Source organism: Astatotilapia calliptera, chromosome 20 (genome assembly GCF_964374335.1).
Source record: "Astatotilapia calliptera chromosome 20, fAstCal68.1, whole genome shotgun sequence".
Lineage (NCBI taxonomy): Eukaryota > Metazoa > Chordata > Actinopteri > Cichliformes > Cichlidae > Astatotilapia > Astatotilapia calliptera.
Window position 1 is genome coordinate 26,755,501 of NC_137441.1, and position 16,335 is coordinate 26,771,835.

Genomic DNA, 16,335 nt, shown 5'->3' on the forward strand with positions numbered 1-16,335 from the left:
TATCCTTCCATTCATAATATTTGACTTTTTCTTCACAGATTGAAATCTTTTTCCTCTTAATATTTTTTTATATTCTGTTCAGTGAGTTTCTTTCTGAAAGCAGATGTGTTTAGAACCTGTCAGATGAATTAGAATATTAACTGTGAATATTTGCACCACCTGCAGAGTGAACCTGCCCTCTGGTGTGGACTGGGTCTGACTGCAAAGATACTTGAGGGACATTATCTGTAACCCAAGGCTGAGATAGTGACAGCCAATAAGCCTGTATGCCCTGAAGCTATTTTAAAATATTTATGTTCTGCAACTGAAATAAATAAATAAATAAATGATTTGGTTAACAATATTGATAAATCCAGATTATGAAAAACAGCTTAGCCTAGGCTTCTGGGCACAGGTTTGAACCTTTAATTGCCAGCAAGGTGAATGGAGGATTACCATTTGAATTTGTATTGCATCAAAATACACAGCTTTTGTGACCACGTGTTTTTTTTTTTTAAAGGCAAACGTTAGGAATTGCTGGGGAAATCAATCATGATATTAAAAAGTTTATTTTCTTGTATCAGAGCTTGTAGACCGTTCCTGAAGTCCTCCTGCCCATCCCGGACTTGAAAGTTGTATTTTGGCCTGCAACCACTTGAGGGCGCGTTTCTCTTATTAACGCTCACCGAGACCCCGCGTGGGGATAGCTCCTGTGACAGGCAGGGGGCCTGAATGAGCATTGTTATGGTAAATATTTGACATCAATGAAAGTCAAGACCTTTAATTAAGGTTTTAGGATTACTCTCATATTTCGCATGGTTTCTCACAAGTTGTATGTGTTTAGCTCACTAGTATCGTATTTGACTAAGAAGGAGAAACGCCAGCAAAATTAGGAATACCTGTATGACTTGTACCTGTTAACCGTCTTCTACAAAGGCAGCTTAAAGTTCAGTATTTGTTGTTTTAGGCGAGCTGCGTTTAGGTTATTTATATTTTGTTGCCTTTGGGGCCCCTTTAGTACCATGGGAAATGGGATACTCGGGGAGTTTACTTAATAGTATCAGACTGTAGCGTGTACACATTTAAAGCTACTGAGTCTGTAGCTCTCGGTGTCCAGAGCAGTACTGGGCTCTCTCTATGTGTCTGGCAGGCAGCGGGTCCCTCCCCCTCCTCCCCTCTCTCCGCTTTGCTGCCTCGCTCGCTCTCAGCTGCTGCTGCTGCTGTGACTGCGCTCACTCCGTCTGGCTCTCTGCTTGTTGTTTGGTACTTTTGGTGAACTTTTCTTCCAGTGTTTCGCAACAGTGCTCTGCGAGGTTTTCGGAAAAACTTCCTAATGCAAAAATGGACTGAAGCAACGACCCGACAAAGTGCGGATACATAGGGGGAGAAAAAAAGGAGAGTATTTCTGTAGAGAGCGACCTTTCTGAGGGTTGAGTTACCGTCATGGAAGAGGACGACGGGCATCAGGAGAACTGTATCCCCGCAGCCAAGGACTCGGACCGACAGCAGCGGCTGAGGCTGTGTGTTTTAAATGAAATACTGAACACCGAGAGGGATTATGTTCGGACGTTGCTTTTCCTCCAGTCGGTAAGTTTGACATCCTCTCGCAAGTGTGTCTCCCGTACACTGGCAGAACATGATGCCAAACTCCAGTTACAAATCTGTATATTAGCGGAGGTTTTTTTATTTGTTTCCGAATGCACGCTCATCTCGTGTGTTCTAGATGTTTTTCCAATCCCCGGACTACTCTTTTTAAATCGGCATACACAGAAAAAGATTAAGAAGCAGCCTTTGCAAGGAAAAAACAAAAGCAAAAAAGCAATTCACCCCAAAGATCTAATCTGATCTAACCTGTCAGATTAAACCACAATAAATTTGCATTCAGTTTGGCGTGATTCTGTGTCCACACGGGCTGCTTGAACCTTTACTTCAGCGCTGTCTGTGAACGCTTCTTCTGTAGGAACGGGCTTGGGACGCGCAGTTGCCGTTTGCTGCTGTTTGCGGGGCTTTTAATTGCGACGCAGACTGACAGCTTTGTAAAAGATCTGCGTGCATCTGAGGCTACTGTTATCAATGAAAACTTTTGAGATGTTAAACCGTGTTTCTTGGGACGTCTGCGGGGACTCATACATATTTAGTGTTTTGAGGAGGGTGGTGGTGTTATTCTCACCTTTCCATTGTGTGTTAAAGCTCAAGCTTGAAACAAACAAAGGAAAGGAGAGCCCAGTTCGCACATGCATTTTTTTTTAAATACAAATAAATAGGTATTCAGGAATATCACACCCTGTCGCGCCTCCTTTTTACAGACAGCGATAAGAAACCGTTTGCTTATTCGCTCTTTGTATATCAGCTACCTCATGAATGAACGTCCTGGTAATTTTGCATGCTCCATTCAGCCGCCGAGCACAGCGCGAGTATAGATGGCACCCACCTGCAGGGGGACTATTCAATTTGTTACTTCCCCTTGTCATTTTCCGTTGGCCTTTCCTCCCCTCATCCCCGCCTTGTCATCTCTGGTAATTGTACAGTGCAGGTGGCTCCTGCCTCCAGCTGAGACTCATAACCACAGCGTGGTTAACTCCACCTCGCTGCATTTAATGTGATGACTATAATGTGACCTTACTTATTTTTCTTTTATATACAATGGCTTATTTGTCTGCTTCAGGGAAATTCCCACTGTCGTTGCCCCTTGCACATAAAGGTCAGGACAACTACGTCTATCTTTCTTTTGCACCCTGCCGACTCGATGGCAGACTTTGATTCTCATCATTTTCACTTTGCCTTTAAAAACAGTTTATGGTGATATTGCGTTTCCTGGTGGGGTTTTTTTTTCTCAACATTTCAACATATGACGCATTTTTGCTAAACAATGTCACGGTTCCCTCTTTCCTCTCTGCTGTCACGTGTTGAACTTCCTCAAAGTTCCTGAGGTGACCGGTGCAGAAGGCTCACCGCACCGCCGTGTCATGCCATTCGTGGTGCATGGCATTTTCAGAGTTATACCTACGTAATATAACTTCACTGTTCCGTATCCAGCTCAACAGTGGACTCAATTGAGGCTTATCTTCTGTTGCAAGGTGGCAAAGGGACATTCTTTGACCTCCCTCCACTCTCACCACGCACAATGGTAATGATGAAGTCTCAAAGGTTTATCAGGGACGTCTGAACATCAAAACTGTCAGTGCTTCGTGCTCTTCGCCATACCCCGACCTATCATCACGTGAACTGGGAGTCTTTTGATTTAAGCCACATGGTGTTTAGCCTGAGGCAAGTGATATGGTCTGGCTTGTGTGATGTAATGTTATTGCCAGGGTCTTTTCATAGAATAGTCTCTATGCCCATTTCATGAGCCAATGAGATTTTGTTTTAAAAGTAAATACTACCATTTGGCAACTACTCAATACAATCCAGCATCTTTAAAAAAAATTTTTTTTTAAATGCCAATCATATCCAGCGATGTTCTGTGCTGCAGAAACTGACAGGTTGGTTATTTGTATCATCTTGTTAACAAGTGTTTCTTTGGATTGGAATGCATGTCTGTGAATGCCTTTGTTAACAGTCATCTTCACGTGTGCACTAAAGAGGCCTGATGGCAAAACACACTGCTCCCCATTAACCTACATGTGACACTGTCCACTGAATTTTCACCTGGGGGGGTGGATGGGTGATGAGGTGCTTACACTGCTAAAGGCAAACATGAGGATCCAGAACAAAACGAGAAAAGAAGCCTTGCTCTCCACCACCTCCTCCATGGCCAATCCTTTGCGAATCCCCCCCTCCACCACCCAGTGTTTTCTGTCCAGGGTCCAGCTCGGCAGAAAACCCTCAGTGAGAACCCTTGCTGGGAGCCAAGGCTATGTCACCATGCAGCTCACTGTGGTGTTGATAAGGAAAAGTCTGGCTGTGGGAGCTCAGAACATATGTTTCAGTAAAGGTGTGGGCAGATAGTTTGGGGATGCGTACGCCCCATAGTGTAAAAAAAAAAAAAAAAAAGGCTGAGATGGGCAGCCTATTTAAATAAAATGGTAATAAGTAGGGTTTTTGTTCAGCTTCTCAGCTTTTTCTCACCCTTCCTCATTGCTTAGATAACTCCCACATTTCCCAGAATGCAGCTCATTTCACAGTGCATTGAATACTAATGCATTTTGCTGTGTAATGAAAAGTGAATTTTGCCTGTGACTAGAACACAGCACAGTTTACGCTTGAACAGCTTTCAAGTCCAGGCATGCTATTGTCACACCACGTGTATTGAATGCAATTGCCACTTTATTTAGTTTTGATTGTGTGAAACTCGCACTAAGATGCGAATAATCTTAACCCCGTGAAGTCTATCTACCCCCCACCCCTTAACCATATTCCCCTAGAAATAGATTAGTTCCCCTCTGAATGTAGCGTTTGGATTACTTCTCATCATCAGTTATGACTTACTTAATTTTTCAGTGTACTGATTCTTTTTATGCATGTCAGCTTCTCTCTTATCTGTAACCGCTCGCGCTATGATATTGTTTTCTGGTCTTGTTGAGGGTTTGATAGTACAGTAGCTGTTGACCATCTTCATCATCTGCATTGCCTTATCATTGATTTATTTTCCACCTCCCTTTATGCACTTTAAAAACCCAGTGGAAAAAAAGCCCTTAGCAGAGCAGCTTCTCAGCTGCAATGATTGCAATGACACACACACACAAAAAGAGATGGTTATCCGGCTTTGGCACCTCAGCCATTCTGCATGTCACTCATCCCTTGGCAATTACCAGCGCCAACAAGCTCATCCAATGTGCTGTAGGGAAGCGTGTGGGGATAGTGGTGAGGACAAGAGGTGAGAAGGGGGTTGGGGGTGTGTGAAAAGAGGGATTAGAGGATTCATTTTTCCTCCCTCACTGTTATCGCAGCAAATCTCTAAATCTATTAACTCTTTGAGCAGATCGGAAGCTGTCACATTTAACAAGCTGCTTCCTTTTTACGAAGATTGCTGTGCTCTTCAAGCTTTTGTCGCGATGCGTTCCCTTGTTTGTTTGTGTGAAACAATCACATCCTAGCTCGATAGATTTATGGGAATTTTCTTCAGGGTATGGTTTAATCTGCGCAGCTGGATTTTCCCAGCCGTGATGCACCAAAATACTAGGCTATCTGTGATAGGAATGTGGTCGGTGGCGTCATACCTGCTAGATGTGAGGGATTTTCCTTGAATGCCATGAATATGATTGGTTGTCATTTAGGACTGTTTTTCTTTTTTGACCAGGCTGACCCATGTCTCGGTGAATCCTGGAAATGAGTGGCCGATAGTTTTTTTTTTTCTTGGCTTGTGACCTTCCTTCGTAATTCTGAAAAGTGAGTGATGGAAAAGAGTCGAGTGACCGCAGAGGTCCTGTCAGTGCTGCGGGATAATAGGAAACATCTGGAAGGACTGTGACCTTTACTTTGGGCCACACACAAGTGAGAGTACTCATCCGATGCTAACCTGCGCTGCCATGAAGAAGTGAAATTGTGTTTTGATGCTAGACACCTCTTTGGCTGTAGCTGAGCAAACAGGATGACACGGGTATACACATCTTAGTGCTCACAAAGGTAAACATGCAGATAGACAGCTCCAAGCTTCCCCCCTGCAAGCACAAGCCTGTGTCTACCTTTTTCCTACTTTCCTATATAATGTCCATTCATATTCCTATTCCCCACCTTTTTTTGTCCGGTCCATCTTTCTCTCTCTCGTTCGCTGTTCCTCCTTAGTTGTAAAGACCAGCATCGGATTTCTCTGGGCTTGGGCGTATAAATAGCTTAAGATTCTAGCTCTCGTCGTAGCCACAACGCTGGTGGTTTCAGTTCACTGCAGCCTTTAGCTGAAGTCACACACACTCCACATATATGAGTGAGGGCATTGGGGGGCAGCCTGTGGAGACTGAACAGCAGGTAGAACAGTTACTGTGGCAGACTGCTGGGACTTTTTGAGGGTTTTTAGTATTGTTGGGCTTTAAAAGTTAAAAGCCCTGCTGGACAAACTTGGGAGTGTAGACAGTCTTCTTAGAGTCTTCTCATACAGCATGTAACTTGTAGGTTAATCAAACCTGTAAATAGTCCTTGCCTCTGAATGCAGCTGAATAATCGGTACATGCTTTGCCTTTTGTGCTAACTGTACTTCAGTTCATTACATAAGCTGCAAATTTTCATATAAATAAGGTTTCAAGCTACTGCTGCTGTGCACCCATCAATCACAGTCTGGACAATTGGTACCTTGCAGCGCGGGTACTGTGCCAGACGAAATTATTGCAATGTCGGGGTGGTAAATGTCAGTTTCCAACTTAATCTCTGTGCTTTTTTTAGTCATGTGTTTTGATAAGCTATTTCTTTGAAGCATAAGACTGCAGCAGGAATTTAAAGTATTCAAGTTAACAAGTCTAAACCACTGTAACACCCAGAGGCATGATGCAAAAGCAAAGAAAAGCTTCCTTCTCTTTCCGAGAGATGCTTGCAGATTATCAGAAGAAATCCCTTTTTACTGTGTCCAAGAATTTTCTCTCTTAGTAGTAGCATTTTAAGAAGTGGAGCTATTCAGGAGTGTGTCCTTTCAAATCTGATTTCATCAGTTTGCATATCAATGTGTCCGATATCAGATCATGTAATGTCTGGTGAGAACTTGGACATTCACTGCTTTGTACCGGCTGGAAATGGTAAAACCGCGTATCTGGGGCACTGTGCTTTTTAACAGGCTGATATAAGATACAGCAGATGACATGGGCTGAATAGTAAAAGCAAGGCAATGTGACACCTCCAATGTTCTTCGAGATCACATCGTAGTCTGGACGAAGTTGGCGCATGTACTCTCTTAGGGGAGACACCGGGTGCAGCGACTGTGCAGCGTGGTGAAAAGGTAGCAGGATGGACGGATGTCTGCAGAATGACTTCGCGCAAGCTCTCCCTTGAGGGTTTGGTTTACAGAGCGAGGCAGCAGGATTACAATGTTTGTTTGCTTTTTTAAATACTACCAGATGTGGGTCTTCTTTCAGGAGGGGGTTAAAGGTCATTTGCCTAATAGAAAAATGCTGGACTAGTACATCTTCACACAAAACTTATTAAGGGTACTGACTGTGGCAAAGATATTTGGTAAATCATGGACAAGCTTACCAAGCCAGTTAGTTTTAATTATACAGACTAATATAACAAACTGCCATTTTGCCTCACAGGGCTTTAGAGTCACAGTACACAAATCTCTGCCTTTTTCATTTTTTATTACTTTCTGATCAACTAGAAATGTTGTGATCTGGCAAACTGAATATTGCTCTGTCCACCTGGTGAATCCCCATCTAAGGGTTATTCCTGTTTAACTTTGAATTGTTTTTAACTCTCCATTAACAATAAGGTTCTTTTTGATTGGCCAAATAGAGTTTACACAGTTATTTCAACCTCACGCCATTTCACCTACCTGGGGAAAGTTTCCATAAGCTACTGAAAACAGCAGCATTATCTTCTTGGTTGTGCAGTCACTACTTAATTTTAAGTCTGTTTCATACTTGTTAGAGACAGATATGCATACAAGAGAGGCTTATAGGCAGCTTGTAATGCATATGGTGTCATTGTTATGTAGCTGCTATGTTGTACAACCAGGACTTATTTCATAATGATCATTTTAAACCAGAAGCTTAGACACTGCACTCCTGCTTTCATATAAAGCGGCAGACAGTACAGATTGAGCATGTCAGCTGTATGTGATGGTCTGGTGTTGGAGTGAACACCCAGAACATCACAAGATTTTCTTTTCCAGCTAAATGCCACAGCTAAAAACAAAGAACATTTTCGCTGTTATCTTAAAATTGTTTTTGACACGACTCACTTAATTAATGAGCTTCGAGATAAACAATTTACCAACCAGCCAACTGGTGAGGCTCTTTGGCGTTTTCTGTTTTCAACCCCCCCGCTAGTCAAAGAAGCTCTGACAATGTTGTGGTAACTGTTCATGACAGCTGCTGACAAAATCTTGGGCATTGTAGCTGAAGGGCTTTTATTTTGGCATTTGCGAGTTGTGGTGACATTTTTGCCAACTCACGTGGCTTTATAAAAGGCTTGAGTCATACATGCGGGTACCGTAAAGTTTTTGTTCTCATGTGCTGACAGGAAACCTTTTAAGAAAAATGTTTTGATATGGCACATTAACACGTTAAGTTTTCAATTTTCTATCCATCCTGCAGGGACTCTTCAGCTTCCAAGAGCTTTTGCAGGATAGATAGTGGTTTTTATTTATTTTCTTCTTTTTTTTTTAATTCACCAGACCTATTGTCTCTTTATCACAAAATTAAATGTGGCTCACTATTTAACTTGCTCTGCGGCTGAATATGGTGAATCAAAATCGACCTGCAAATATCACTTCTAGAAGTGGAAACTTACCTCGGCGTTTGCTGCATTTGTGGCTGCCAAAACGAGAAGTGAGATAGGATGTAGGTTTGTGCTTTCAGAGACTGAGAAGTACTTTTTTTTTCAGACAGGCAGGGCTTTGACTAGCTGCTGTCTGCCCGTTTAATGGCGTCCTCTATCAGGCTGGTAAATGCTGTTTAAGTCAGAACCAGCGAACAGTCTCTGTGATCTTCCCCCTTGCTTTGCCAAAGACCCATTATGGTGTAATGTAAGCCACTAATTTGTGTCTTTGCCACCATTCAATTTCCTCCCTCTCTGTCCCTATAACCTTGTTTATGTCTGCTCAGCTGCATGTTAGGTGTGGCAATCGTACTTTGGTTTAGCTTGGATGTGTACATGAAGGCAAGCTGCAATGTTCTCTTGGATACACACGTATGAATATCATGGAGTTTAGCTTGAGTGATCACCTGTGCTACATCAGTTGGTTAGCCGGCAGCGTCACAGGTCACTGATGGCTCACTCAGCTTCATACTTGCCACACTCTGGTCCAGTCTGTGATACCCGTGTCTGTCGACCCCCCACCCCCCAAAAAAACCAAAAAACCAACCAAGTGTACAAATGTCCAGATGGCCTCTCCAATCTGGTCCATGATGTTATCTACTGATCAACACATGTCACCCCTCTACAGGAAAGCAACTTAGAAAAAAATTGTTGTGGATGTTCCCTTTAAAGACAGAATGTAATTTGAGCCATGTAGGCTACAGGTAGAGACATTTGTAATAGGTTTTGAGACGGCTGTAACATTCAGTGAAACAAATACACAGATGTTTCCATTTCCAGCATGTCGTCCAAGTATATAAGAATATACTGTAGTGAGAGTGGTAGAATTGATATTAAGCCTGAAAAATGTGTCCGATGCTGCCTAACGCATAAAGAACTGCACACATTGCAGTTTTTTTAGTCCACATTGCAGCAGATACATAAAACGAATACAAAAGGAGTCAAACATTTGCTGGTTTCATTTATGAATGATTATTAGGACCACAGGTCTCCTCTTGGAAGTTTTTTCTTTTGTAGTTGGGAGCAGCTTGTAAAACAAAACGTGCAAAGCAACTTTGTGCAATACTGGACAGAAATGTCAGCAAGCTCAGAAATGTAAATTGTAAAATTCTAGCAACTGTGGAACCTTTTTGAAAGTATAGTTTTGAAAGCCTAACATGCTTACTGAGACAGTCTCAACAATTTGTCATCTGAGGTGTCCAAAATACGTAGTCCGCATATTCATCGTGTGTCATCCATTCATTTGTACAGCAGGGTTGTGATGAATACCCAGTCTTAGACAGGAAGTATTCGGCCCAGCGCTTTCTGCCTGTCCTCTGTCGCGGAGGCACTGTGTCATCCCCCTGTCGTGTTTAGTTTCCGCCCATGTGAACAGCTCAAAGAGCCCTGAAGTTTAAAGTCCTTCAAAGCGGAAGTGAGCGAGATGGGGAGGGGGGGAAAAAAACTGGACGAGGCTCAAAGAAGACTTTGTATTTTGGTGATTGGCGCTGCCAAAAAGGCTTTCTCTTGGAAGACAGCAAGGCACTGGTTGGTGGGTGAAGGGGAGCTGAGGGAGTTTTTGGAGGGTTGGGGAAAGATGTGAATTACGGCCTGAGAGAAAAAGAATTCTCCTAAGGTTTGCTGGGGTCCCTCATTATGGCAACGCCACGGGCCATTCTCTGGCTCTGCTGCACCCAGGCCACAAAGAGGGGATTTCTTCATTTATTTATTCAATTTCATGCCATGTCGACCCCTAAATGGCCCCATTCCCTCTCCAAAATGCCCCGTCTCCCTTTGTGACTAGCCACTCCAATCCTCTTTCCAAAAAAGAGAGATCCTTAATGGGTGCATTGTTTTAAGCTTGTTGTTGTTTTCTCTTGGATGAGAAGGGGTAGAAAGCTTGAGGCTGGTGACCTGAGAACTCGCTTAGAAAATGCCTGAATCTGTGGATCTGTGGTTCTGTTTGAGGTTTGCTTCAGTAGGTGTGGGAACCACAGCGAATTGAAAAGAGGCTCCGAGGGCCTGCTAGAAAAACCTTGACAAGTGTTCAAGCTTGTTCTTGATATACGGGGTCTCTTGTGAGATATCTGAATTGAGTGAGATGGCCTAGCATTGTTGCTGAATGCTGATGTAGCCGTGGGTAGGCAGAAAAAATGCCCTAGTTCTGTTCCCATTAACACTATTGGCCCTTTCATCATGGAGAGAAATAATGATTATCTTCTCAAAGAAGATAATCAAGTTTGATATTTACAGTAAAGCAACAATGTGCTTAGGACAGCACAGTCTGATTGGATTTCTAATAGCAAGTCTAACACACTCCAAACTCTGCTTGTTGAAAGGATTTAATCCAGACAAATGGCTAAGGAAACATTTGACATGTACATTATGTAACCATTATACCACATTGTTATTGATTTCCTATACATTCATATTTGCACTTGCTGTTATGAGAAATGGGATGCATACATGGTGATGGCAGCAAAACAAATGCTAATATCCCTCGTCACTTCTCACACATATTGCTGTTTAGTATGAAACCTGTTAAAGCATTGATGTCATTGTCTAACAGGTCCAAGCTAAGTATGTGTGCTCACTAGGTTTTGTTTAACTACAGAAAACGACCTAAAGTATTTATCCAGCCTTGACGAGAATTCGTTTGACTGACAGCGCTTTACTTTTCTTTTCTTTTCTGTATAAACTTTCACCTCAGCTTCTAATATGGCAGCTGAGATCTACGCGCACAAGTTTGCCATTCTACGGTCCTTGGTTATTACAGATAACAATTGGCCGCTGCTAAGTGTCGAGCTTGAAAACAACCTCAGCCGCACACTGTGAGTGACCCTTAACATCCTGTGCTCGTGGCTGCTAACTTCGACTCCGTATGCGTGGTCGCCTCACATGTTGCAACATGACCTAGTTTGACACTTGTTACATTACTTCTTGATATTTTCATTTTGGCTTCATACATTCATTGGTGAAAGGAAATGTGAAATGTCAAAGGGTAAATAAAATATTGTAGCTTTTTTTTTATATCAGTGGCGTGTTTTATTAGTTCTTTTTAATATGTAGGATTCTTTGCCAACAAGAAGGCTTTCACCTAAAAACAGATAAATAGGAGATGAGTCATGTTTCATAGTTTGCTTTAGCAGCAGGTAGAAAGCTGCGTTGAGAAGCAGACAAAGCAGACGTGAAGGCAGCAGGCATCTTACTAACTGTCCACTGGAGCGAAAACATAGCCTCCACCAACATATGGTCCATCTGCATCTTCACACCTTACTGTCTGGCCCTTCTTCGCTCTGATAAACCTCAGCATCTAGCAACACCCACCACCCAATCAAACCCACAATGACACTTTGGCTGTCAGTCACAAATGAATGCTGCCTTATGCCTTGCATGACAAGAGACATAAGCGTTTGGTATGATTGCACTATTTTGGGTTTAAGGCGATGACAAGCTGTAAACCTGAAGCTTCTGCAGTGTGTGTCCGTTAAAAATGAAAATGACCTAAAGCTTATAGTTTTCCATTTCAGTCCATTCATTTTTATCCACACCAATAAATAACATTAACTTCCATTCGCCTTTGCAGCATAGCTAAAAAAAATCTGCAATTCCTTAGTCTTGAGAGCACGGTGTGATTTATTTCTTTGTTACAGCTTGGTTGCACGCTAGCACAAAGTTGTCAGACTTTACTTAGAACAGCTGAGTTAGTGGCCTTCAAACATGTCGTATACTTCCTTTTCACAAAAGCCACACTTCCTGTCCAGAAATGGCATCTGCTGCTTTTGTGTCGAGAGGAGCTGCTTCATTCTGCCGACGTGTTTGTTTTCCTTTCTCGCCTGACTTGAGCCGCCTATGTTCTCGAGAAGAAAACGAAATTCTTGTCGTCGAATTTGAGCGTCAAAAAAAGACAAAGAAAAGCACTGGCCTTTGTTCTGTGCCATTGCTCTGTTTTCACTTCCTGTTTGCATGTCACACAGTCGCGCAGAGGCATGCGTGTGCACTTCTTCTGTTGCAGTTTGGGATTTTTTAACTTGTCTTCAGTTTTTCTTGCACACACTTTTTTTTCCCAATAAACAGAAAAACAGAAAGAAACGAGTGACTCAGTTTGGTGGGATCCCCCAAACTTACTTCAACCTGCTCACACGCTGCTTGAAAAAGTGGCACATTTGACAGCATTCATGCAATTTGTGGGAGAAAGTGATGCATGTATATCCATGAACTGTACATAAACTGTCTGGCACCATCATATTTTTTTGAGTGATATTGGAGTGATATAGACAGACACTATGAAGTTGCACTTTCCAGTGCCATCACAGCCATCCACACTAAAGTACCCACTACTGCTGTGTCTAGAAGTGTATTTAAATTTGCACTGACTTGCACACTAATTTTCATATTTTCAGTGGACATGAGGGCAATTTTCTGAGTGACAAGAGGTTTCACGCACAGCATTTGACTGAAAATCTTGCTTATATCATGTACACCAGATAAGTGAATTCAGAGGTGTGGGTGTGGGGTTGGGAAAATGCTAACAAAAAGCTGGTTTGCAATGTTTTAAGCTAGCAGACATATTTCTAGGGGAAAAAAGACTCTTGTCATTGTTATATTTAAAGCTTGCTTTTAAGGTCTTTTTCTACATGTGAAAAATAAAGGTTTAACAGGCCTCTGTGCAGTGCTTTAAAAAACTAAATGTAACCCATGATTTGATAGCTTGTAGATGTGCCTTTAGCAGCAATAACTTGCAATAACAAGCAATCTGCCCTACTTTTCTATACAAGATTGCTTCACTTGATTGAGGTTTGATGGCATTAATTTATACACAGCTCTCATAGGGTCCTGCCACACAATTTCAGTTGTATATAGTCAACTGCAATGTCCTTATGTCCTGTGGCTGCAAAATCCTCACCCCTCCACCACCGTGCTTGACGCTTGATATGCTTTGTTTGGATTTCATTGCTGTGCATTATGACTTAACATCTCCACTTTGCCCTCATTTGTCCGAAAGACATTGTTCCAGAAGTTTTGTGGTTTGTTTGTTTATTTGTAAACCTAAGCCATGCTGCTATGTTCTTTTTACAGAAAAGTGACTTTCTCCAAGCATGCCATACTTGTTTATCTGTTTTCTAATTGTACTGTCATTAACTTTCACATTGATTGTGCTAACTGAGGCCTTTAGAGTCTCTTGTTTTATTTTTTTTCTGGTTTCTCTGAGCAGTGCACAGTCTGACCTTGAGGTGAATTTGTTGGGATGTCCATTCCTACCACATTGTGGTATTGTGTTAGCACATACCTGAAAGAAGTGCATTTGTTTAGCAGCACCTGGCAGCTACATACTCTCTTACTTCCTATGAAAGAAGCAAGGATGTACTTGGGTTTTTCACAAAGTTGCGAACAGCGATGTGAAAACTTTATCACACGACTGTATTTGGTTTCTCTCATTGTGCAGCTAATTAAAAAAGCTTTCGTTTGACTCTCACTATTTAAATTCCAAAGCAATAAACATAACTGTCATGCTTGAACTACAGCGGCTCTTTTCGACCCCTGTAAAGAGTCACAGCTAAGAAATTTTAATAATAGCTGACATTTTCCTGTGTATTGCTCTCATCATTGTGAGTTTCAACCCCAGTGAGTTTCTCTAAGTACTTTCAGAAGCAGTGTGGGCTTTTGAGGCCCAATAGGGAGAAAAAACCCCAAAAAGAGTTTTTAATAATGATTGAGCAATAGTAAAGAAAACTTGAGCAATATAATAAGAGACTCTGCAAAGTTTGCATAACAGCAGTGTGGATTTTTAAATGTCTAACTGCCAAGAATTTCATATATATGTAAAAAAAAATAATCAAAAAAACAAAGATGTGTTCACAGTGTGATGATACACTTTGAGAATGACTTTCAACTACTTCCTGTATGGAGGATGTTGGAGTTTCCAGTATATATCATAATGAAATGTCAGTGGGTACAATGCTGCATCAGTGTGCTTGGCAGCTACTTTGTGGTTTGCCAAGGAGCTTCTGGTTGTGTTACTTGTCTCCTGTGGGATTGCATCACGAGCAGCTTTCCCTTACTGCCGTTCACCCCTGTGGCATCATGTGCAATATCCTCGCTGTGCTCTGTGCTGCAGCTGAGCCCTCCTCCAAGCCAGTCTGACTCAGTGTTATGAGTCCAGAAGTATCACAAAACTGAGTCTGTGTCCCATATGACCAACTATTATTAACACACTGATTGATATCGTTGCTATTTTTAGGTATTGAAGCGTAAGAAGGTGCGCCATCTAATCTACACAGGAAAACCAGTGCGGGGGAGGCTACACTGCACTCCCTCTTTTCATCCCCCTACTGTTTTTAATTTGTTGGCGAGCTTTTGAAACACCGTCATGTCCTTTTCCATCTCTATCAAATTCATAGTGAACTGACTCAGATTTCTGACATCTAAACACAGACTTGTCAGCCCGAGCCAGTGCAGGCAGGGTTATTGTTGTTGTTCATCAGTCAAGAAAATATTATTCATCAATGTCTGATCCTCCACTAAACAGGATTACACAGACACACACATGCCTCGCCTTGCTGATGATGATGTGCTGATGTCAGAGGAGAGACAGATAAGGTCACCTGAGATGGAGATGGCGATATGAAAGTAAACAAGGACCATCAGACGCATCTTGCCGTCTCTGAGTTTGGTAATTAAGCAATAATGAGCACAACAACTGCACACAGTGGTGTAGAGTAGAATTACAGTGTTCGTAAACAACTGGCTTAACTGCGTTCTGTGGAAAGAGCGGGTCTCGTCAATATACGTATCGTATTTCCAGTTTGTGTGCATGTGCGTAATGCTCTGAGATATTGTCCTCTCTATGCAAATCGTGCATGATTTGTAATATGCTGAGAGCCTTCTAAAAGTGCAGTCACATCTGCTTATTTTACGGTAGCGCAATAGAAGGAGAAATATTGGATCTTTCACAGTGACAAAGCCAATAACATTCATAACTTGTCATACATCAAGTTATTTCGATTGCAGAGGAAGTTGAAACAAATGATGTCAGAGTATCTCTAACTTCTGCTTGAGCGTGACTGGCAGGAAGTTACAGTCTCTGGTGGTCATTAGTGGAAAGGCCCAATAAATAGTCAAATATGAAAATAAGCCCAGACTGTGGTTTGTCCAATTATGATACTTGGCTGTTTGTGCACAATGAACTGCTGTCCATCAGATGTCAACACATTTCCAATTACACCCATAGTACCTTTCTCTGGGGCAATTTCCTGTTTCTGATTTCAATCACGCGCTGAAAAAAATTACTGTACAAACTGCGTAAAAGTCTCAGTTTGAGTAAACTTGGACATGCTTGGGGTGCATGCTCAGTTTATGCTCTGCACTGTCCTGTATTCTGGCTTCCTTGTAGCCTGCCTTAGTCATGATGGTGGACGGAGAGAGACAATTTTCTCTCCAAATAAACCTGTCTTCTTTTGTGATGGAACAATGAAGACAGCCAATACAACTCTGGGGGAGACTGTCCTTGTTGGGGTTAGACTTTGACTGAAAGGAATTCTTTGTTCCTTCTTCCTACCATCCTCCCTGCTGATTCCTGTCTCACCACATCTGTGTGGCACATTTGTTAAAGGAGTGATTCCTGCCTGGATGGTAGCTGTCACAGAGGAATACATGAATAACAGATACTTTACACCTCACCGTCTCCTCCACCATTGTCCCCTTGCTCGTTGTTGTTTGTTCTGTTTTCACCCTTTGCCTCCTTGGCTCTTTTCTTCACCCGCCACACCCTCACTCAGCGCTAACCCTGTCTGAAAGCGACTGAGGAAAAGCTCTGTTTCCTGCCTGTCTCGTATCCTCTGCTGGGGAGCAATCACTCACTTGAGTGACTCCTACAGTGTGGACACGGTACAAGCTGCCATATGGGAGATTTAATTAGTGTATGCCTCAAGCACAATCAGCTCCCTCCCAAAAAAACAAAACAAAAAAACAGTCGAG

General features: G+C 42.3%; 1 protein-coding gene across 2 annotated transcripts in view; it reads left to right on the plus strand.

The window, feature by feature from the left end:
• The first annotated feature begins 1,095 nt into the window (after positions 1-1,095).
• The window catches only part of prex1 (phosphatidylinositol-3,4,5-trisphosphate-dependent Rac exchange factor 1), a 78,061-nt gene continuing 62,821 nt past the window's right edge, over positions 1,096-16,335 (plus strand). For both annotated transcript variants that reach the window (XM_026153163.2, XM_026153164.2), the window contains exon 1: positions 1,096-1,566. In XM_026153163.2, coding sequence (XP_026008948.1) covers positions 1,423-1,566 — 144 coding nt within the window. In that variant the 5' untranslated portion in view covers positions 1,096-1,422. The remainder of the gene's footprint in view (positions 1,567-16,335) is intronic.